Source organism: Mirounga leonina, unplaced genomic scaffold, assembly GCF_011800145.1.
Source record: "Mirounga leonina isolate KUSES-001 unplaced genomic scaffold, KU_Mleo_1.0 Mir_128, whole genome shotgun sequence".
NCBI classification, from domain to species: Eukaryota; Metazoa; Chordata; class Mammalia; order Carnivora; family Phocidae; genus Mirounga; species Mirounga leonina.
The window spans coordinates 11402071-11426126 of record NW_023270320.1 but is presented as its reverse complement, the minus strand read 5'-3'; the positions used below and the strand labels follow the sequence as shown (position 1 = coordinate 11426126).

The window sequence follows — 24056 nt, the reverse complement described above, 5'->3', positions numbered from 1 at the left end:
TTCCTTCCTTCCTTCCTTCCTTCCTTCCTTCCTTCCTTCCTTCCTTCTTTCTTTTAACAGTAAGAGAAGGAAAAGAAGCATGCTTAGCCCATTCCATTTCATGTTGTACAGAAAAGTCCGCAGGTCTTGTTGAAGTGTGAAATCACCCTTTTGAGGCTTTACCAGCCTCGTAGATATCACCACTGAAACCTAGAGGAAATATGTCTCCACTAGTTCATCTGTAGGCAGATCCCACTTTTTTCTGTCCTACTCTTCTTATAGGCATCTAGCATACAAGGTGCTTGATGACTTAATTCGTTGTTTTTTTGTTGTTGTTGTTTTTAATAAAGGTGCTGTGTATTCAGAGTTCAACGAATCATCAAAGAACTACTGGAATGGCACTTTTCATTTTATCTCTCAGTCTACTAGAAGTCAGCAAAATCTTAAAAAACCAATAATATGGGCCAATGTGGGTTATAGTCTAAAGATATGCTCATCTCCATTCAAGTCCATAACTGTCTCTTATTTAGAGATTTGGTGTATAGGTTGACTTTGTTCATTATATATGAGCTATCATTTTGTTCATTGCTCAGATATTCCAGAGTCTCTTCTTCAGTGAATGTCAGGCTTTTTAAAAAATGTGACAAGGAGAAGGGTGCCTGGGTGGCTCAGTCAGTTAAGCATCTGCCTTCGGCTCAGGTCATGATCCTAGCTAGGGTCCTGGGATAGAGCCCCACGTCAGGCTCCCTGCTCAGCTTGTACTCTCTCTTGCTATCTCTGTCCCTATCTCCGTCTCTCTCTCTCAAATAAATAAGTAAAATCTTTTTTAAAAAATGTGATAAGGAGGGGCGCCGGGGTGGCTCAGTCGTTAAGCTTCTGCCTTCGGCTCAGGTCATGATTCCAGAGTCCTGGGATCGAGCCCCACATCGGGCTCCCTGCTCAGCGGGAAGCCTGTTTTGCCCTCTTCCACTCTCCCTGCTTGTGTTCCCTCTAGCTGTGTCTCTCTCTGTCAAATAAATAAAATCTTTAAAAAAAATGTGATAAGGAGAGAGAAATTGAGAGAGGGTGGGAGGGAAAAAGAGAGACAGAGGAGAGACAGAGACAGGTTTTGTTAAATATTGCAGGACTTTTATTTGCTGTGATAAAAAATATCATCAGTCTTTTAATTTTTAAAAGGAATTTGGGGCTATTAACCTCTTCATTCCAATAGTCAGAGTAGTAACAAAACAGATCGGGATAGGCCAAGTGACAAGGTCAGAGAACAAGTGTAAAATTAAAAGTTTTGCTATTTGAGTCTTAGATCACTGAGAACTTTCTCACTCTTTGATTAAAATAAGTGAATAGTTAATAATCTATCCCCCACAGTGCTCCAGCATGATGCTAGGAACTGTGATGTGTATTTCCTGAAGGGGTGGAGGGTTGGGGGAGCTGAACAAGAATAGTCCTTGGGCTGAAGTAGTTTGCAGTAAAGTAGAAAGGTTAATTATGGTTAATTGGGCTATTGTGTATAATGACACATGCTCATGATACAAAGTAGAATAAGGCGGGGGAGGCAGACTTAAATCAAGTTGTTTTTTTAAATAATATTGCTTAAGATAGAATACACTTACCCATTTTGTGGCATGTGATTTAAAAGGAAATATTATTTGGATAATGATTTTTTTTTTTACTGTGGTCTCTTTTTTTTTAAGTAGCCAATTGTTTCTGCTTCATATTTAAAGCGCAATAATTTTACCAGGAAATCAGAATTCTGAAATTTATCCTATTTAAGAAAAATGAAAATATGCGATTTACTGTTAAACATAAAAAGCCAAGTAATATTAAGAGGAATCAGAAAGTACTTTGCACTAAGTAGGGTTTTGAAAGGGGTTTAGGGAATTTTTAAAGGATTTAGAAACTTAACGAAATTTTAGATGAGGATAATCACAGTATGGTAAATTGAATTACTGTTGATTTTCAGAAACTTACCCATGATACATGGACTTAAAAGATATTCAAAGAGATATTTTTGATTAGGTTACCTGGAAATGTATATAGAAGGGTTGAAGTTTCTTGAACAATTTTATTTTCATTAGGCAAAATTTGTGGGTTTTTTGTTTTTATTTTCTAAAATCCATAGAATTGACCCAAAGTTGGAAGAAGTAGTATATTTGAAAACATACGTCTAATTATAACTGAGTGATGCATATAGTAAATTAAAATAATAAAGTAAATCAATTAAAATGGCTAAATATTGAAAAACAACATCTTCCTTTATGATGATTCATCTCTTGATTTCTTAAAATTCATTTATTGAAAGGAGTGATTAATTGACAAGAAGCTTCTATGTCATTTGATTGAGTTTTCACCTACACATTCCTCATGTGAGAATTAAGATATGTTCAGAAAAAGAATCCGGGGTGCCTGGGTGGCTCAGTCTTTATGCATCTGCCTTGGGCTTAGGTCATGATCCCGGGGTCCTCGGGTCAAGCCCTGCGTCGGGCTCCCTGCTCCTTGGGAAGCCTGCTTCTCCCTCTCCCACTCCCCCTGCTTGTGTTCCCTCTCTTGCTGTCTCTTTCTCTGTCAAATAAATAAAAAAATCTTTAAAAAAAAAATCCGCAAGAGGAAATATATTAAATGTTATTTTATAATGTTTTATATAAATGTTCTGCATTTTAATTTAGAGATCTAGCTATTTAATTAACCTATAAAAATCCATGCCATTCACAAATAGTATAACTTGGAGAACAGATCATTGTTATTTTAATTCTTAGTCTACAAAGCTGTAAGAAGGAAGTTGCTACATTTACTTAAAAACGGTTGTAAAATCTAACATGGTCCACTGATGATGAACTGTTCCAGGCAGAACACACCTTGTCGGACAGGATATTTTTATAAGATGTGATGTGAGGAAATATGAAGAGAAATAGCCTTACACATATCTGAGGGAAAATTATTTAAGTGGCCATAATGGATTTTTTACAAATCTTGTACATTTCCCTTTAGTTGATCCAGCTGGACTTTTTTTCTCTGCTATCCTCATGGCAGCTTCTTATTTTCACAACCCTAATACTCCAAAGCAGAAATGCATCTTGTTCAGGCTTGATCCTCATGTTATCTGCAAAAAAAATAAACCATACAAAGAGTTCTGGGGTATGTTTTAGAATGAATAGATTATGGGGGCAGCAGAATTGCTGTGAATGTGCAAATGAGACTGGGTGTGAAAGCAAGATAAGCTTTAGGAAGGATATAGGTGACTCAGGGGGCATATAAGGGATTTATTGGAACCTTTAAAAACATTTTTACAGTACAGGTGAAGGGGACTGAGGTTTAAAACTATTCAGCTTAGTGAAAAAATGAAACCTGACATCCACTACTTGTATACAAAGAGAAACAAGTATTTTAGTAAAACTTCCTACTTGTTCTTCTAAAGTTTCTAGAACATTGGCTGTGACCTTTTATGTACAGTGTGCACTGAGGAGTAAGTCTAACAGAAGCTTCTAGTGGAGAGGGTTTTCATGAAGAATAGGACCAATGATGATAGTCTCAATAATTTTCAAAATGTCGTAACTCCCTCCTTTTGTAGGAGAAGTGCAGACCTAGGTATATTTTATTTAAATGATGCTCTGAAATTGTAAAAAAAAAAAAAAAAAATTCCTTGTCTAATCAAGGAAGAAAGCAAACTCTTCATTATTTTATTGATGTAACAAGATGTTAGATTATCTTCCAACCCCCAGGGGTATTCTTCTGGTTGTCTCATAGCTCTTGCTTCAACAACAAGCTTGCCACTTGTTATTGACACGATGTATACATCAGTTCCCAAGCCAGAATGTAAGGTCTGGAAGGAAGGAATTTGGGGTTATTTGAGTGTCCATTCCCATAGCATATCACTACACTGTTTCCCAGGAAGTATTAATTAAATGGATATAAACATAAACAGCGAGGTGATTTTTTTTTAGTTAGATTATTATAATTTTTAAAGCTGTACATATATGTAATTTTTTGGAAAGCCATCTAAAACTTAAATCATGAAACAGATATTGAAGTATTTTAAAATCAAAGTTTAAAAAAATAACATTGGGCACCTGGGTGGCTCAGTCGTTAAGCGTCTGCCTTCGGCTCAGGTCATGATCCCAGGGTCCTGGGATCGAGTGCCACATGGGGCTCCCTGCTCGGCGGGAAGCCTGCTTCTCCCTCTCCCACTCCCCCTGCTTGTGTTCCTGCTCTCGCTGTCTCTCTCTCTGTCAAATAAATAAATAAAATATTTAAAAATAAATAAATAAATAAATAAATAAATAAATAACATTGACTTAAATAATATTAGAGAATTTTTACCGTTTTGAGAAGTATTTTACACTTTGCTTCTATTTCAGATTTTTTTCTGGTTTCTATATCTGGAAAGTTTCTTCATTTTTAGATGAATACTCATTTACACGGTGATTTACAACAATCTGTTTCACTTTAGATGGGATTATTACAAATTATCTGAAAATGTATATATTAACTGGTTGGTCGCTGTTCCTCTCTGTGGTGCTGAAGAGATACTTGTTTGGGAGTAAGAGAATGCCACCAGAGTTTTAATAAGGTTGAGTTTTCTTTTATTAGTAGTAGTAGTAATAATAATAATAAAGCAGTAATAATATCATTTAGTGAGCACCTATCACTTGTCAGGTACTTTAATCTGAGAATAAATATGTATTAGTCCCATTATATAAATGAGTAAACTAAGAGGCTCAGACAAGTCCTTGTGTCAAGGTTATATTACAGGTGGCAGCAGAAGCAGGGTTAGGCTCTCTGATTCTGTGTCCTATGCTCTTTTCACTCACTGCTTGTAGGGGGTGAAAGAAAAACCCTCAGAGGGCTCCTCTTGTGACCTCTATTTTTTTTTTTAATATTTATTTATTTACTTTGAGAGAGAAAGAGAGAGTGGGGAGAGAGAGGGGCAGAGGGAGAGATAGTCCTAAGCAGACTCCACATTGAATGCGCAGTCCCACGCAGGGCTCAATCTCACGACCCTGAGATCACGACCTGAGCCAAAACCAAGAGTTGGATGCTTAGCCAACTGCATCACCCAGGCACCCCCTCTCTTGTGACATTTTACTCTAAAGGGTAAGTGATCATTGCAGCTACTTTTGAAAATAGTCTTTTTCTCTAACATGACTACTTGGACCAAATCAGTTCTAGGAATCAAGGTTCCTGAACAAAGTACAGAAATACATATATATATATATATATATATATATATACACACACACACACACATTTACTATGATAACATTAAAACTAGAAAGTTTTAGGTAACAAATTATATTCATTTGGTACTTGGATAATTTAGAAGGAATACCATGAACCTCTAAGTACACACACACTTTGGGATGGAGAGAGAATGATCAGTGCATTATGGTCGATAAAAGATGTGTGCATTAAAAAACTGAAACTCGGGTTATAAGAAACAAACATAACATGTAATATGTAGCCTCAAGTACCTCATACTTCATTCTGATGGCAATTTTCAGATCAGTTTTGAGATGCAGAATAAAAATCATAGCTTTTTGCTTAAATTCCAGATTGATATAGAAGGTTATTTGATTTAACAATCTTTACAGTAAGTTTTCTTTTTTGTGTTTAGATTGACTTATTTTGTCAGTTTTTAGGGTTGTTTTGTTCCCCAGGCAAGATAGCATCCTCATCTCCTGCTGCTGCTAACATTTAAAGCATGCAGCCCTTTGTTGCGATTTAGTGCAAATTCCAAATGACTGACGATGATTAAACAGAAAATGAAACTTGAATGGCACTATCTCAAAATTGACTTAAAGCCATGACAGGTGTCTCTCTGTAGCAATGTATCAATTTGGAACACATGAAGAGTAAGAAATTGTGGCTTTTTCGTGGTTGAGTTTCCTTTTTCTTTGAAATCAAAGGGAGAAAATACCAATTTGTCCTGGATCACTCAAACAGTGATCTGGATTTCTAAACAGGGTGGACAACATGAGCACGCGATGAATAATCCCTGAGCTTGCAGTCTGATACTGTGCACCATACCTATTTTATACCAGCTGTAATTTTCTCATGTGTACACAGATACTGTAGTAACATTAAAAAAAAAATGTAAAACTGTAATTAAAAAGCCAGCACTCAAGAAAGATAAGACACAAAGAATTAATTGGGATTACAGCTCTTCTTTCTGTATTGACTGCAAAAGCTTGGTGATCTGAATTGTGCTTCAGCCCTGGGCTCAGGACTCCCTCCAACCCCCAAGGCTCTTCTTTAACATTTGTTATTACTTAGCTATTTTATTTGGCAGAGATCCCTCTATCTCATCTTCTAATGCACTGGCAAGGTTCCTGTTGCCAATAGCTTAGAGCCTACTACTGCTAGGGTAAACGACATAGCCGAACTTTCTAGCCTCTGCATCCTTATAAATAATGCATCTGGTTTCCTGTAACTACATGAACCCTTAGACTTTGGTAGGCATGTCTTTGTTAGTCAGGGTAAAAGATTGGGGAGATGAACGGTTGGGGAAATAGTTGAAGGCAGTTATTATCACTGATTAGAACCTGACTCCATCATACATGCATTAATCACTGGGTTAATGCTAATGGAATGCTTATGATATTTATAGTAGACAAACATGATATATAAAAATAATGTCTTTGCTGACTAAACTGCATCTTAAATTCAACATGGAAAGTGCTAATGTTCACCTAGGACCTTTTGAAATTCTATTGCCCATAATTAGATCTAATTTACTTATTTTTAAAACCTCTTTTACTCTGCACACAATCCATTTACTTTTTGGGTGTGTGCACACTTGTTCTTAAAAACAACAGTGAGATACTGGTTAAAGATAATACATAATGCTCCAGCTTGATGGTATAACAAGTTACTGGATTTAGAATAAAGGAGGAAAAATGCTATGATAATGAGTTAATAGCAAAGTAAGTAATATATATCATACTTCTAACTTCACAGTGTTCATAAATTTATTAAAAATTAATGTTTTACTTTGAGCAAAAGGGATATTAGTATTTAAACAAGAGAAACCAATTTTTAAAAGTGAAACTTCTTTAGCCATGTTCTAATTTAAGATGCACCTTCAATATTAATGTAAAGTAAGAAAGTTCCACCCCAGTATGTATTCTTCGCTTTATCAGACACACCATCATTGGACATTCACAGAATGACTGTTCAGCATTAAAATTATTTTGTATGGATGAAAAAATTCAAATTGATTTAGATGTTGAATGAGAAGCAGGGCACTCTAGAGCCTTGTATATTTTCATCAGAATTAATTGAAAGAAGGAAAAATCATGTTTCTAAGTGGAGAAAGGATGTTAATCCTCTTCATTTTATTGTCGGTTTCTTTAATAATGATCGGTTTAAATCTGAATGGCTCGTGTACTTATGAATATGATGACTTATAACTAATAGTGACACTTACTTTGGTCATGTTTAGCTTTTGCCATGTCAAGGATTTTACAGAGCCTAGGTAGTTATCAGAACTAATGTTAGTCAAAATGTTTAATACTTATTTCTTTGAATCATGTTGAACTTCTTTATTGATTAAACTAGTTTCTACAACCAGCCAATTTTAAATTAAATCATCAGATCCGTATCTGTATGTAGTATAATTTTTTCTCTTTGATTTTGAATACAATTTTTTTTCTACTTTGAAATGTCAGGATTTCTGTGAAATGAAAACATTTCCTTAATGATTCAGAAAATTTGGCTAACCCTCTTTTAAAACTGTGCATCATCATCACCGGTAAATTAAGAAGTCTTCAATTAACCAAGAAGATAATAATAAAATATATTAGTATTTTATTCAATTTATGTATTTTAACCCACTCACCAAAAACAATCAAGCCAATAACATCTAAAAAAATCAACCCATCATCAAATAACTACTATAGCCTAGTCTGTTTTGATGGGTGTTTTGTTTTGATGAATACTGAGGATAGAAAAGGATTATGTTTTTCTGCTTCTAATTGTCCAGTACTTTCAAAGTCTTCCTGCTTAGGCATAGTGCTTTCTGAAATCAGATCTCTGCATTCTTCTATCATTAGTCAAAACAAAACACTATCAGAAAGAAATATTTTCATAACTGGATACTGAGTGAAGAAAAATCTCAGATACTTAGACATGCACATACAAGAAACAGTGTTTCCAGAGATGCCTGGGTGGCTCAATCAGTTAAATGTCTGCCTTCCGCTCAGGTCATGATCCCAGGGTCCTGGGATCGAGTCCCACATTGGGCTCCCTGCTCAGCTGGGAGTCTGCTTCTCCCTCAGCCTGCCGCTCTCCCTGCTTGTGCTCTCTCTCTGACAAATAAATAAATAAAATCTTTAAAAACAGAAAAACAAAAACAGTGTTTCCAGAATATATCTACCACACAAATAGAATCCACGAGAAGACATGGACTCTCACTTCTGAAGTATTTGCATTTGTGCCAGACCGGGATTAGGAAAACTAGGTTCTCACTTAGAATGTAACACCATGGAAGCAGGAACGATTGCAATCTTTCTCTTATTCTCGTAGTCTTAGGTAGGGCCTGACATGTAGTAGGCACTTACTAAATAATGACCGAATGAATGAGTGAACGAGCGAAGTTACCAAAGGCAGGAAGAACAAGATGAACCTAGAATGTATCTGGAAAAACTGACAAAAGGCACACATTTAAAAAAATACCTGTGAAGCCTGTAGCAGAAGAGGCATCAACTGAAGACCAAGCCTTCCCTTTTCATTTTAATATGAATAATTTTTAACTTGCTGTAATTGCACAATGTTTTCAAATACTAATTTCTTTTAAAAAAATTAAAATTTCCTGCTAAAACTCCGGGTTTATGGCATGTCTTCCTCCCTCAGTGATCATGTTCCTAGGAGAAGAAATACGCCACAGAGGGGCATCACACTGTTTAGTATGTTCAAGCTTTTTGATTCATGTACCTACTGGTAATATCATGTAAGTGGCTTGGTTTCATTATGGCCCGAGTTCAACCACACAGCATGATCAAGTGGACCACCTGAAGTTGCAGATTAAATTCTATTTTTGGGAAAAGTGCCCTGATCTGAGGAGTAAATCTGTCATTATCGTGTTCTTGTCCTCTTCTCTTCTTCCTCCCTCCTCCTACTTCAGGCTTGTTTGGGTCCAAGAACAGTATGACTCAGCAGAAAAGTTATTTCTTCTGTTATTGATGACCTTTTTATTTAAATCTTCTTCCATGGGTGCACTTTCAAAATATAATTCTCAAGCAGAGAAATAAGGATCCTGATAGTGAGGATGATAAATAAGGAAGGACAATGCTTGTCCTGCCTCTGTTTTTCAGAGTCAGCTTTCTCTTCTATTTTTTCCGAGGAGACTTGGACCTTATCACTTTCAAAATTTGAATCATGCCTTCACTCTTGGCAGATAACCCCACTTTCTACTTCAGAGAAAAGAGAGACTATAGCTGGAATGTCTTTTCCCTATAAACTCCAGCACAATGCCTGGGACATAACCAACCACTTAGAGAACATTTTTTGGATGGATGGGCAGTTAGATAGCAAGATAAATTCATGTACATCTTTGGTCTTTAGAAATGGTAGCTATTTTTGATCATATATAGTACAGCGACCTCAAAATCTGAAATCTACTGCTTTTGAAAGGCAGGTCATCTTGAGGCTTTCCATTTTTACCTTCCAGACTGTGAAATGAAGTTAGTTTAAATGCTGAACAGCAAAAATTTCCTAATCAGTTGCTGTATGTTGGCTGAATTACAGTAATATCATTTCATTTTGAGTTGGGCAATTCAAGCATTTAGCTCTGGGTTTTTGATAGCATACAGTTCACTAAAATAATTATTTTTGTACCCATTCAACCCATCTTTTTCCTTTGACACCGTTTATTTTAAACCTCCTGTCTCCAGGAGTACAGCGAGCTCTGAGCCTGGAGATGCTTAAAAATGTCTTACCTTCTCATTGCACTTTTTTTTTTTTTTTAAATTTCAGTGACTTCTCTCTGCTGTTCATTTGCATCACCAAAAACTTAGAGACCTTGGAAAACTGTTTAAATAGTGGTATTTATCTCAATAGATTCTTTGGTTTTAAGTTTCTGAATGATTACCAATAATTTAATTTTAGATATACTCATCAAAAACTTTTTCCTTGGCATCCTTTTGAGGGTGAAAGGGAAGAATAGGGGGGATCTGGGTGTACATGGATACCTTTTGGATATCCTTTTGTATTTAATTTTTTGGATGCCTTTGGTATAGTCAGTAAACCTTTGGAAGGACATGACAGAAGTAAAGATTGGGTTAAATCCAGGTATCTAAACTGGGGTGAAGGGGACTCAAACTAAGGATGGGTTATTTGTCTCACCTCTAGTGACAGGTCGTAGCAAAGCCTCAGGGAAGAATTTTTGAGAAACACTTCAGAAGATTTATGTTTCATTTGAGAAGGCTCTTTAAAAGCCTTTTCCTTCTTATGGGAGGTATATGCGGGTAGAAACAGCATATGGTTGAAACTCTCTGCACGGCAGTGATATGTAAAAAAAGTACTTTCCTGCTAGGTGAAATTACTCTGCATGCCTCTTGCTGTCACTGACATGATTTAGTTAAATACAGATGCTTTTAGAGGGGCTTTGTACTGCATCATAAATATTTAACAGTTTTATAAAATATCTGTATGCATAACTGTGTGGGAAATACAGCAGTGGAGAAGCTCACCCTCCACATCAGAGCCGTTTGGCCTTAGTGTCCCCTGACCATTTGGCCATTGAAAAAGATATGTTCAGGATGCAAGTGTCATCAACCATTAAAGGATTCTATTTCTGTTTTTCCAACAAAATGATGCTTACTGTCTAGCCTTTCTGATCGTCAGTAAAGTGAACTTTACAATTTCCCTCTTCACATTATTCATAAATGTTCCAATCCCCCAGTGACTGAAGGAGGGCATTAAGAAAAATCCCTTCTTGGCAAATAAATGGTATGAGGGAGGGGTCAGGAAAAGCTCTTAGATTTTCTGCAGCAACTAATGGTTTGTTTATATAAAGATACTTCATTGCCATTAGATAATAGTTAAAATGATACAAATCTTGTATTTTTTATATAATTTTGAAATTCATTTTAAAAATCAATTCCTTAAAGTAAGAGTGGTAAGGGGAGGTGGGTGCAGAAGGTACCTGCATAGAGGAAGGGAAATAACCAAGTGCAGGTTGATGAATGTGGAATTAGTTATTTTGTTTGTTTGGCATAGGCTATGGAGTTGGTTTTTTTTTTTTTTTTTTTTTTAAGATTTTATTTATTTTTCGACAGAGAGAGAGCGAGAGAGGGAACACAAGCAGGGGGAGTGGGAGAGGGAGAAGCAGGCTTCCCGCGGAGCAGGGAGCCTGATGTGGGGCTCGATCCCAGGACCTTGGGATCATGACCTGAGCCGATGGCAGACGCTTGAAGACTGAGCCACCCAGGCGCCCTGGAGTTTTTATAATAAAAACTTACTATAGCATATTAAGGTGGGTTCTCTGTCATACGTGCTGGCGAGAAATAGCCATGAAAAAAATCTTCAAATTTTTTTTCCAGCGCTTTATTATGGAATGTTCAAGTATACAGAAAAACTGAATGCTTTGTAAACAACTTATACCCACTGTCTAGATTTTACAGGTAACATTTGCTGTATTTGCTTTGAGCATCATTTTTATTTATCCATCCACTCTTATTTTTGATGCCCTTTCAAGTAAGTTGCATATATGAGTGCATTTTACTCCCACATAGCCCACTTTGCCTGATACATGTGTTTTATTACAATCTTTAAAAGAATATGTAAGTGACGGATTATGCCAACAAACAGAATATAGGTTTCTCTGGAATGAGTCATCACATTTGGACCTGGGATTTTCTAGGCATCATATTTCAGAATTTAACTCCATTAGCAACAGCCTTCTTTCTCCTGTTCCTGACAGTCACTCCTTCCCTGTGCCAGTCTTCTGACTCTCCAAATTAAAAGAGGCCATAACCTTGCCTCGCCAGTTCTCAGCTATTGGCCATCTTGGTATCACATGTTTTTGAACCACTGCAATAATATTAGGCTGATCCCTATTTTGACATGACAGTCTTCTTTCCTCTCCCTTAATATAAGCTTCCTTCCATCTACTAGAGTCTCTATTCTGTATCTTTCTGTGTGAGCATAAAGCTCATTGTCATGTTGCCATTGTTAAACTGATTTCTTAATCTCCGACCTATCCTCTGTGAAAGCTACTGGGCTCCACAGAGCACATTCTGTGTGTCCCCTTAGTGTGATGAAATCAGGTTGAATAAATGAGCCCAAATATGAATATTGATCTGTGGATATCTTCCAGAAAGAGAGCCTGAATATTCAGGAGAGTTGTGACCAAAAGTGGTCATGGGAGCGTTAAACAGGGTTAACTTTCAAGTAGAAGCAGTCACAATGCAAGTTCGAAGTGAGATATTTCTATAGAGATAATCCATAGCAGTAGTGACAGAACATCTAAACCCTCCCTTCTATTGTTCCTTTGTATTGACATTGGCAGTATGTCCCTAAAGAGCTTTCCTTTGTAGAAATGAGTGAAAAGGAGAGGAGCATTAGACCTGAATTGTAGTCTTGACTCTGAAATTAATTTTGGTGTGACTCCAGGAAGATTATTTTTACCTCCTGGGACCTTTTTCCTTCTTGGACAAAATAAAATTCATGGGCAAGTCCTGCTTCAGCTCCAACATTCAGTAAGTGAAAAATTTAGATCTAATTATTCTTGAGATTACAGTTCATCTTTGCATTAAGCCTAAATCCTTTCACTCCATGTAATTTCTGAAATGAAAAAAAAAAAAAGGAAACAAGGCATTCTTAAACAGATCTGAACCTAGCAACATATTGTGTGATTTAGGATAGAAGACTTTTGAATTGGAGACCGAATGACAAGACACTTTTATCTTATGACTGTTAAATTCATATTTTTAAAGTAATAAAAATTGTAACAATGCAGAAAAAGTGTCCACCCCTTGGACTGAGAAGCAGCAGAAAAATAGGAGGCTGGCATTTGATTTTAAATAGGATACTTCTGCTTCTATGAGCATTATAAGGCTTATGACCTTATAACAGCATTGCCAGTTAGGTGACTCGCTCAGAATGCCAAATCAGCTCTGGCAACTGCTTATAGTTTTATTCCTCTCTTTTTTCCCTTTGGTGCAACTTTATATTTTCATTTTGATCAGCAGCAAGGAGCAAGACTTAAGTAGACCCTAAGGAAAATGTATATTGTAAGATGTTTCCTCTGGATGAACTCTTCTCAGATTTACAAATTTGGACTATATTTAAAAGTAGGACACTTCAGATAATTCCCTTCCTGAAGCTTCCTTGATTCCAGGTGAGTTGTGAGGGTTTATTTTATAGAAGACTTTATATGATGTTTCAGAGTCTCTTGAGTGGATGGTACTGTCTTATAAGTAATTCATAACTGCCTTCCTATGTGGACCATCTCATGCTCAACAGGTTCTGGCTGAAGCAGAAGATTGAAAAGTCAAAGTAACAAATTCCAGAGCATTTGTAAAAGTGATGTGTTGTGCTATACACTGCATTTCTGGATTGATTTGGGGATTAGTTTATAGAGTCAGCTGACAAGAAACTGAAACAAATAGCTAGTGCCTAAGTGTAAATCAAGTTTAATTACTTCCATGTTTGAAACCTTACTGACTTTGTATTAAACAGGCATTGATTATCAGAGATATTTCTCCCTAATGTTTAATTTCTCTTACTGCAACAAAGTATAGCCTTTATTATTCCCCTTAAATAACATTATCTACATGCTCATAAAAGTGCTGATTATCCCTTGTTTTGCCATAAGACTTGAGGATAAAACAAACAAAAATACTCTCTTAGCAGTGGTGCTCTGTGATGTGATCTTAACTTCAAACAAGCAAAGGAATTTGTTCAAGGTAACTAATCCAACATATATTGCTCTAGTAAACATTATGATTGACTGTCCATCCATATATCAGATTAGTCACTATAAGGATAATTTTTTTTTTCTATTACACATATACACACACAGTACTTTAACATTATTTGTGTTTATTCACACAAGTACAACTCTTATCTGGAGTACCCATGCCTTTCACATGTTTTCCTATAGTTAATTCATCTCTCTTTAGTAATTTCCAGTATCGATGCATCGATTCAACAACACGTGTGTTGATTCAACAACACACATCTGTGTGCCAGGCATGTTCTGGGCAGAAGGGATGTAGTGATGGAGACAGACACAGGTGCTTGCCCTTATGGAATTGACATTCAGGCAGTGAGTTTATCACACATTTCATAACAAAGCACACTGCGTAGAAAATACAGATAGTTCAGAATAACTGCCACTTCCTCCCTCATCCTTTGCTCATATTTCTAGTATATTCTAAATAGGGGAATGGGATGGAGTTAACAATGAGAAATAATATTTTAAGTATATAAAATGAGATAGAGTTACAAGCTTTTGCTCATTTTCTCATAAAATGTCTTTTGAATGGAAACCCTCAATGACATATCAATTTAGTATATCTTTATTCATGCTTCTGAGTTCCTAGGGATGCAGTGTTGCATCATCAACATCAATTCAGAGTTTGTAGTTAATTAATAACTGTCAGAGATTTAATGCCACGTGACCTACCGAGATTTTTGTAGATGAAAGGGCAACCTAAATGTACCAAAGTCTCATTATTTTAGTGCAGTCCACTAGTAAAACTGGTTTCAAAAGGAAACATATTTCCTTTTGAAATTAAATGTTGGAGAAGCTGAAACCATGATGAGTGTCCAAAAGTCATTTTTTTGTTGTTATTGAGTTAGAATTCGCATAATCTAAAATCATTCTAATGTGAACAAGTCACTGATACTTATCACAATGTTGTGCAACCATCTCCATCTGCATCCAGAACATGTCCAGTGTAATTTTAAAAGAAAGGTGACTTATAAAATCAAAAATAAAATAAACTCTTTTTGCATATAACTAATGATTTCACTTACAGGGAGTGAGAAACTAATAGGTTCTCTCAAAGTAAAGAAAGCTTATTATAACTATCCCATTTAATAAAGATATCTTTCTATATATAAATTCTCAAATCCTCATCTTTGAGGTCATATACTGTATCTTGAGCAACGGAAGATCTCAACTCATAAAGAACAAAATGTGCCAGAGTGAATTGATCATCTTGTTACAAAATGAGAACACAGACCCACAGTCAATGCCAAATGTTTGATACAGCATCTCATAAAATAATTCTTGAAATTAAGTCAGATTGTTTTCTCTGAGAAAATTTTCACTGGGAAAGAATAGTATAATCCAGGGTCTTCACTCACCTTCAGAGTGGGGAGAAAACACCTGCCCAGTAAGGTAGGATGAGTTTCATATCCCCCCATTTAGCATTATGAATAATGTAGAAGAACATCAAATAGTACATGGATTTGGTTGGCCCTCAGAATTTTTCTGTTTAGTTGAAGAGAGAAGAATTACAGGAACAACAGTTAAATTTTGGTTTATTCCCAACTTTCCATCCACTGAAAGGATCTGTGGTGGTTAAACATGAAGCATATTTATGATAACAGAGTTTCAGTAGAATAAGATAAATTCTCAAAAGGCATATTTAGGAACAGTCAGAAAAATTTGATAAGGATGTGACTGAACTAAACACTAAAAGATTTGAAAAAATGAACGAGAGTACAGAGGGTATTTTGAATAATTAGATGGATACAAAAAAGGTTTGCCCATTTATTAGAGGGGCCATAATCTATATAATTCAATTTCAATTAAAAATAAAAACCAAACAAAATGTATGTACTGAATGGATAACGCAGCTCTAGGCTTGGGACAGCCAGATAGTGACAGACCTGGCCTTCAAAGAAATTGTATTCTTCAGTCCTATACACATGGCATGATTAAATAATAGCACAGGGCACCTGGTGGCTCAGATGGTTAAGCGTCTGCCTTCGGCTCAGGTCATGATCCCAGGGTCCTGAGATCGAGTCCCGTATTGGGCTCCCTGCTCAGCGGGGAGCCTGCTTCTCCCTCTGCCTCTCTCTCTCTCTGTCTCTTATGAATAAATAAAATCTTTAAAAAAATAAATAAATAAAATGAATAAATAAATAATAGCACAGACTGTGAAGATGTGCCCCAGTAGTGGTACAGTTAAGAAAATGCTGGGTCCATCACTTGGAAGCATAGAAGGACTCCAGGGAGGAGTTGTGGCCACCTAGGGAATGACTTTCAAATGAGTAGGAAGAGGCTAATAGATGCATTTGAGTACTCTGTCCTCTCCATAGGAAGCAGTAAGTTTTTAAGGTTACCTTTAGAACGGGGTGCCTGGGTGGCTCAGTCGTTAAGCGTCTGCCTTCGGCTCAGGTCATGGTCCCAGGGTCCTGGGGTCGAGCCCCACATCGGGCTCCCTGCTCGGCGGAGAGCCTGCTTCTCCCTCTCCCTCTGCCTGCCACTCTGCCTACTTGTGCTATCTCTCTGTCAAATGGATAAATGAGGGATATCTTTGGGAAAAAAAAAAAATCCTTTCCAGATTCCTTAAAAAAAAAAAAAAAAGGTTACCTTTAGAACATGAAGCTTTCTTGTGAAAACTGTGATTTCATAATTCATTAGCAAATACATAAATCATTACATTTTATCCATAGTCATCTTATCCCCGGGGCACCTGGGTGGCTCAGTTGGTTGGGCATTTGGTTGGTTTTGGCTCAGGTCACGATCTCCTGGGTCATGGGATGCAGCCCCAAGTCCAGGCTCTGTGCTCAGCAGGGAGTATGCTTGGGATTCTCTCCCTCTGCCCCTCCCCCAGCTTTGCTCATGCATGCTCTCTCTTTCTCTCAAATAAATAAATAAGTCTTAAAAAAAAAAAAAAGAAATTATCCTGGTCATTGTGGTACTAGACACCACAAAGTAAATTCTGTGTTTTTGGCCATAAAATTTAGGAGCAAGGGTAAGATTTTTCAGAGATGAACATTTTCAGAGCAAAAGAGCCAAAATATAGGGGAAAAAAATGTAAAAGAGAAGAGAAATTTGGGTAATACAGTCAAAAGCAAACTAGCATTTACCACCCTCTTTCATCTGCTAGAGCTGTGCTAAATACTTCTGATAATAAAATAAATAAAATAAATGCTAAACCCAATAGCCTGGCTTGAATTGAAGTAGCAGAGGAATTTCAGTATATTTGATGATATGATAGGATTTCTTTTTTCTTCATTGAAGCTGGCTTAGAAGGAAGCTGCAATATTATGAAAGTGGATCAGAAATACACGTGTATTTTGATTTTCTTCTGCCAAATCCCATTCTGTATTACCCCATCTCCTCTTGTCCCAGGTCGACTTACTAACATTTACTTCCTTACCTTCTGCGGTGGATGAATTATGGCAGCAAATTCTTTGTCACTGTCCCATCGAGACTTAATCCCCTCCCCCCCATCCCCATCCTGCTTCACCAGTAGGAGGCAATGGAAATAACCCATGTAGCCTCCAGATTCAGTCTGCAGGAGGACTGGCAGCTTGTGCTTCCTCCTTCTTAGGATGCTTCTGCTCAGACCCAGCCCCCATGCTGTGAGAAGCCCAAGCCACAGGGAGAGGCTGTGGGTTGGTGTGCCTCCCAGCCCCCACTGAGCTTCCCGCTGACATCCGACATCAGCTGCTGGTCATGTGAGTGCCATCTTCATAGTTCAGCCCAGCTGTGCCCCAGCTGACCGCAGCCCCAGCTGACATCAAATGGAGCAGAAGAACCACTCAGCTGAACCCCATCAGCCTGCAGACTCGGGAGATAGACAACTGTTGTTGTTTCAAGCTATTTTGGGGCAGTTTGTTTCACAGAAGTACATAACCGAGAGAGCTTTCCAGAGAAAATGCTGGAACTGAGACTGTGGAGGAGCTCATTCAATTTCCATTATAAGTAGGTCACATTTAAATAGCCTGTACTTGATCCTTATGACTTCTGGATATCACTAGGCAAAATTTTAGAAAGCTCTTATTTTGGAAAGGAGGCGCCTTTAAGTTTGTTTACAGACTACATTAAGGAACTAAGCCTTTTTCATTATTATACTTTTTGGTTCCCTTATTCTCCCAATGAAGTGGTAGGTAAGCAACATATAATCAGATGCATTATTGTGATTAAAAAGAAAAGCAGCATTTTTCAGCAGAAATAGCATGAATCAGACTTTTTTTTTTTTTTAAGATTTTATTTATTTATTTGACAGAGACAGAGATAGCGAGAGCAGGAACACAAGCAGCGGGAGCGGGAGAAGGAGAAGCAGGCTCCCCGCTGAGCAAGGAGCCCGATGTGGGGCTCAATCCCAGGACCCTGGGACCGTGACATGAGCTGAAGGCAGACGCTTAACTGACTGAGCCACCTAGGCGCCCTTGAATCAGACTTTTGTTCAGATCTCGGCCGTATCACTTAATAGCTTTGTGACTGTGGCTAAGTTACCTAAGCTGCCTGTGTCTGTTTCTTTTTTCTTTTTTTTTTTTTTAAGATTATATGTACTGTACAGGATTAGTGAAGATAAGAAAATAATATATATTAACAACCTAGCAGAATGCCTGGCACAAAGGTGTGATGTAGCTTTTGTTGTGATGAACGAGATGGTAATGTGATTTTTAAAAGGTAGCAAAATTCTGGCTCATGTTTATTTTTTAAGGGGACACAGAAATATGGGTGCTCCTGGGCTTTATTGGGGTGGAGCCTGAAGGGTTAAAGTGGTATATCCTTGCGATTCTTCCTCCAAATAGGCATGTTTCAGCCAAAGGAAATTCTGATCCCTCACCGATTCACACCACCCTTCCTCACTTCTTTACTGCTAGAGGGGATGTGATTAAGGGATAAAGACAACCTTCTGCTCCTAGTCCCAAGGGGGGGAATGAATGAAGAACTGTTTTTTTTTTTTTTCTTTACCTCCTGTACCCCCTTTCTTCAGTTACATTCACCTTCTGATTTGATGGGAAACCATTTTACAGGACGCTGGCTTTCTGCAAGCCGATCTTAGCTTCAGGGTGCCACGGGGCTCTTGGAATACCTCTCCAGGGAGGACAGTACACACCCCACAGTCCGATGTGTGTAGCCCAGGTAAAGAACCATTGTGGCAGCCCACAGGATTTTGTCTCTGCTGTTTTGTCCTAGTCTTTGTAGGTTACGTTGCTTACCTTTCTAAGTGCTGCGTGTCTTTAAGATGACAACTAGAGCAGAGCCCGATAATTTCTTTTTCTACAGAATATGTTTGCTCTGAGTGATTAAGGTGAGGTGAGTAGTTGTTGGTACAAGCTGAGGACCACTTTTTAAACTCTGGGTTACTGTTTTGGGTATCTTCTCTTACCTGCCCGACTTGGGCTGCCTGAACCCCATTTTGATTTTTGAAACCTAGATGATTGGCTCTGAATGAAATGCCAATGTATTATACTTGAATGTAATGTTGGTTTGGGACATAAGTGAGGAGGTAGGGCCCATGTATTTTACACTTGATCTTAGCCAAAAGGCCGAGAAGCGATGGGCCCATGTATTTTAACTGGGTGATCTGTAAAGGAATTATAAAGTACCCTAATTTAGCATAAACATTTACTTTGCTTATATGGGTTTTGAATATTTACATGAATATTGATTATTGAAATGTTAATACCTCTCAGTATGAATACTATAAATGCTAAGAAACAGATTTCCTGTGATAGGAAATTTCATGTCCATTGTTAGAATCTTTAAGAGAACTCTCACTGCTTTAAAATCAAATAGTTAATGGGGTGCCAGATTGGCTCAGCCAGTTGAGCATTTGACTCTTGGTTTCAGCTCAGGTCATGATCTCAGGGTCCTGAGATGCAGCCCCGCTGAGTGTAGAGCTTACTTGGGAGTCTCTCCCTCTGCCCCTACCCCTGCTTATGCTCTCCCCCCCGCCCCTCTCTAACATAAATAAGTTTATTTAAAAAATAAAATAGTTAAAGCTAGAAAGCCAGCACAAGATCTTATTTTAAGTATTATTTTAAAATATTGGTTATTGGTATATAAGTGCAGGTTATGGAGAGGATAAGTCATTTTGCCCATAAGCTTGTCACAGTCATAATTACAATTAGGCAAATTGTTTCAGGCTTTTGTAGTTGTTGTTACTGCAGACACATTTTGAGATTTAACATCCTTTAAATCATTTATAATTATGGGCCAATTTCATTTTGAAAGAAATGGTAATATTCTTATTGCATGCCCACTTAAAGCGTAAAACTATTTAAGAGCAGGGAAGATTGTGCTATACCAAATATAATGTGCTTAAAGCAGAATTTCTCAGGACTTGAGCTCTAAATTTATTGCTTCTGGGACTCATATGCTGGTTGTGTGTGTAGTATAGATTTAGAGAGAGTTTTTAAGAGTCCTGTTGACATAGGTGAGCAGAATGGTTCCTTGGAAACCATTTGAGTGTGCAGTCACAGTAAAGCAGGGATTAAAGGTTCAGATGCATATAGTGTGAACTGACATGCAAGAATGGGAGGTTCGGGGAATCCTGTACTCCCTATTGAACACTGCATTTCTTCCAGCCTTTTAAGGGCTGCTATTTTTTTTTTAAGATTTTATTTATTTATTTGAGAGAGAGAGAGAGAGAGCACAGGAGAGGGAGGAGGGTCAGAGGGAGAAGCAGACTCCCCACCGAGCAGGGAGCCCGATGCGGGACTCGATCCCGGGACTCTAGGATCATGACCTGAGCCGAAGGCAGTGACCCAACCAACTGAGCCACCCAGGTGCCCAAGGGCTGCTATTTTATAAGGGGGAAAAAAACGCTGCGTTGAAACTATCTGTAAGGTAAAGCTACTGAAACCTAACCCAAAAGGCATGCTTTCCCCCCCCCCCCATTTCTTGGATCATTGCCTTTATTTATTTCACTTATATGTAAACATACATGAGTAGGTTTTTTTTTTTTAAGATTTTATTTATTTATTTGAGAGAGAGAATGAGATAGAGAGAGCATGAGAGTGGGGAGGGTCAGAGGGAGAAGCAGACTCCCCGCTGAGCAGGGAGCCCGATGCGGGACTCGATCCCGGGACTCCAGGATCATGACCTGAGCCGAAGCCAGTCGCTTAACCAACTGAGCCACCCAGGTGCCCCATGAGTAGGTTTTTACACATAATCATACATAATCAAATATATTGTTGCTATTATCATTTTGAGCAAACTCTTATCTGTTAGATCAATCAAAAATAAGAACAATTTTTTTTTTTTTTTGCCCTCACTTTTTTTTGTTTTGTTTTGTTTTGGTGCTTTTCTTTTCTTCATGTGCATCTGAGTTTCTGACCTATTTCACTTTCCTTCTCTTTAAAGAATCTGTTTTACTATCTCTTGCTACTGGCTATAAATTCCCTCAATTTTGTTTGTCTGGAGAAACTCTTTATTTCTCCTTCACTTTAGTGGAAAACTCTTCTTCATACTTGCAGTGTGGTTCTAGCTGAGGACATGTGGTATATATTACAGCGCCCAGGGAATTCAAACCTCTGCAGTGAAATTTTCAAAATGAAGAGCGCTATTTACCAGTGTTTCTTATTAGCTTAACATTAGTCTCGGACTGCTGCGGGTGGGAAGAGGAAATGGAAATATAAGTGGGACCAGAGTGGGGCTACATGAACACATCTCCCCTTGCCTAGCACCCCTCCTCCAACATCGCTTCACCCTGGGTATTGTAAAGTCTTACAGGATCGTCGGGAACAGGGCTGAAGGCAGAGCTGTCCATGGTTCGGAAAAAAATGTTCTAACTGTTGGTTGAAGATCAGGTAATACCAGTCCTCTTCGTGAGCAAAACTTATTAGAGGGCAGGGGAAGGAATGCTATCTCTCAGCGGCAGGCAAGAAGAAATTGCTGTTGAAAAGCTTACCTCTCTAGGGAGGAATCAGATATCAGACTTTGCCAAGCCTCAGGTCCAACCCATAAGGTCCCACCTACATCCCCCGCCCCATCCCAGCTTTGTTAGATTGCTAGCATCGATCGCTGGCTTTTTCTGACCCAACAGTGGGTGAAGGAAAGAGAGCCGGCAAGACTGGAAGCAAGCAAGGTGGGGGTGGAAAACGGGGGCCGCTTCTTGTGGAAAGAAAAAGAGAAAGGGAAGAAGCGGGGTGGGGGCCATGGGGACTGAGCTTAAACTGGTGCCTGCCTGCTTCTCTTTGATTTGATGGCCTTTATTCCTTCTAATTGGATAAAATAGGAAGTCACTGGCAGTCCTGCGTTGCTGGGTGTACTGATTTTACTCAGAGCATCCAGCAGCTCTGGAGTACAGACAGAGGGAGGAGGGAGGAGAAAGAGAGAGAGAGAGAGAGAGAGAGGGAAAGGGAGAGAGGGAGAGAGAACGTCTTTGGATGAGGAGGGGAAAGGAAGAGAAAGAGACTATGAAGCAGGGCCGAGCAAGCCGCAGAGGGAGAAAGTGAATGAGCGCTCCAGAAGGACAAAGAGGGGGGGTTGGGGGGGGGGGGGGGGGGTGGGGCGGGGAGGGGAGTCACCGCCCCTCTGGGGCCGCACTCTTCCCTTCGGATCCCTCTGCCATGACCCTGTTTGCAGTGATGCTCGCAGGGCAGGCACCTGCTGCTCTATAATGATTCAGCCTCTTCCAGCCGTCGCGTTAACACAACAGGATGCTGTTGCTACTGGCCCTGCTGCCTCTCTTCCCGCCGCCGCCGCCGCCGCCACCGCTGGTCCTGCTTTTGCTTTTACTTCTCCTGCATGACAGTTGCTTTCTCCATCTAAGCAGACAGCAGCTTCAGATGCTCGAGGTGAGAAACATGCCTTTCAGTTTGGGCTACTGGTTTACCTAATTGACCAACCCTCGGCTCGGTTTCGGTTTTGGCCCCAGTCCTCTTGACCAGCCGGGATGGTTCGGAGAAGCATTTGAAAGAACTGCAAAAGTGGCCCAGAAACAGCCATCACGAATTACAATATACTTGTATTTGGTAGTTGCTAGAGGCTTTTTTTCCTCCTTCCTGCCTCCTGAACTCCTCTTGCTTTTGATAATGGCCTTGGACTTGGAAGACTTATCGATTTCCCCCTGTAAGATGCTGCATCATTTGGTTGGGGGGGGCTCTGCATGGTAATGGACCGTGAGAGAGGCCAGGCCTTCTGGAGGTGAGCCGATGGAGATTTATTCCCCAGACATGTCCGAGGGAGCTGCTGAGAGGTCCTCCAGCCCCTCCACTCAGCTGAGTGCAGACCCATCTCTTGATGGGCTTCCGGCAGCAGAAGACATGCCAGAGACCCAGACTGAAGATGGGAGAACCCCCGGACTCGTGGGCCTGGCAGCTCCCTGCTGTGTGTGCCTGGAAGCCGAGCGCCTGAGAGGTTGCCTCAACTCAGAGAAAATCTGCATTGTCCCCATTCTGGCTTGTCTAGTCAGCCTCTGCCTCTGCATTGCCGGCCTCAAGTGGGTGTTCGTGGACAAGATATTTGAGTATGACTCTCCTACTCACCTTGACCCTGGGGGGTTAGGCCAGGACCCTATTATTTCTCTGGATCCAACTGCTGCCTCAGCTGTGTGGGTAGCATCTGAGGCATACACTTCACCTGTCTCTAGGGCTCCATCTGAAACTGAGGTTCAAGTTACACTGCAAGTTGATAATGCTGTTGTGTCCTCCCAACCTGCAGCGGTACCCACCCCGAAGAATCGTATTTTTGCTTTTTCTTTCCTGCCGTCCACCGCACCATCCTTCCCTTTCCCCACACGGAACCCCGAGGTGAGAACACCCAAGTCAGCAACTCAGCCACAAACAACAGAAACTAATCTCCAAACTGCTCCTAAACTTTGTAAGTAGAGAGAGAGAGGTGATGAATAATGGAAAGGGGTGGGCTTGAGGCGCCAAAAGGCGTTCTCTAGCGCAGGGAGCTGTTTCCTTGTCTTCTTCTATTTTAATTGCATGGTTTTGTTGAAGCGCATCATGTGACTGGAACACTTGGGGTGGCCGTAGAGATGAGTAAAATGATCTTGCAAACCGCTGGTGTGAAGCAGCGTTCCCTCCAGCCAGATTGTTCACGGGCTGGGGTGGGGGGACACCCCCAGCTTGAGCGTCTGCGAGTCGTGCTTGAATGTCACTGCAGTTCCATTGATTTCTAACACTTCTTTAAAAATTAAGACAGCAGAGCA

General features: G+C 39.3%; 1 protein-coding gene across 4 annotated transcripts in view; it reads left to right on the top strand.

The window, feature by feature from the left end:
• Window positions 1-24056, top strand: part of NRG1 (neuregulin 1) — a 1093773-nt gene that overhangs the window by 952619 nt on the left and 117098 nt on the right. For 2 of the 4 annotated variants that reach the window (XM_035004070.1, XM_035004071.1), the window contains exon 1: window positions 23053-23719. The exons of 1 other annotated variant lie outside the window; for it this stretch is intronic. In XM_035004070.1, coding sequence (XP_034859961.1) covers window positions 23053-23719 — 667 coding nt within the window. Of the gene's footprint in view, window positions 1-22423; window positions 23720-24056 lie in introns of those variants that run through there. One more of the 4 variants, XM_035004069.1, reaches the window with a different exon arrangement.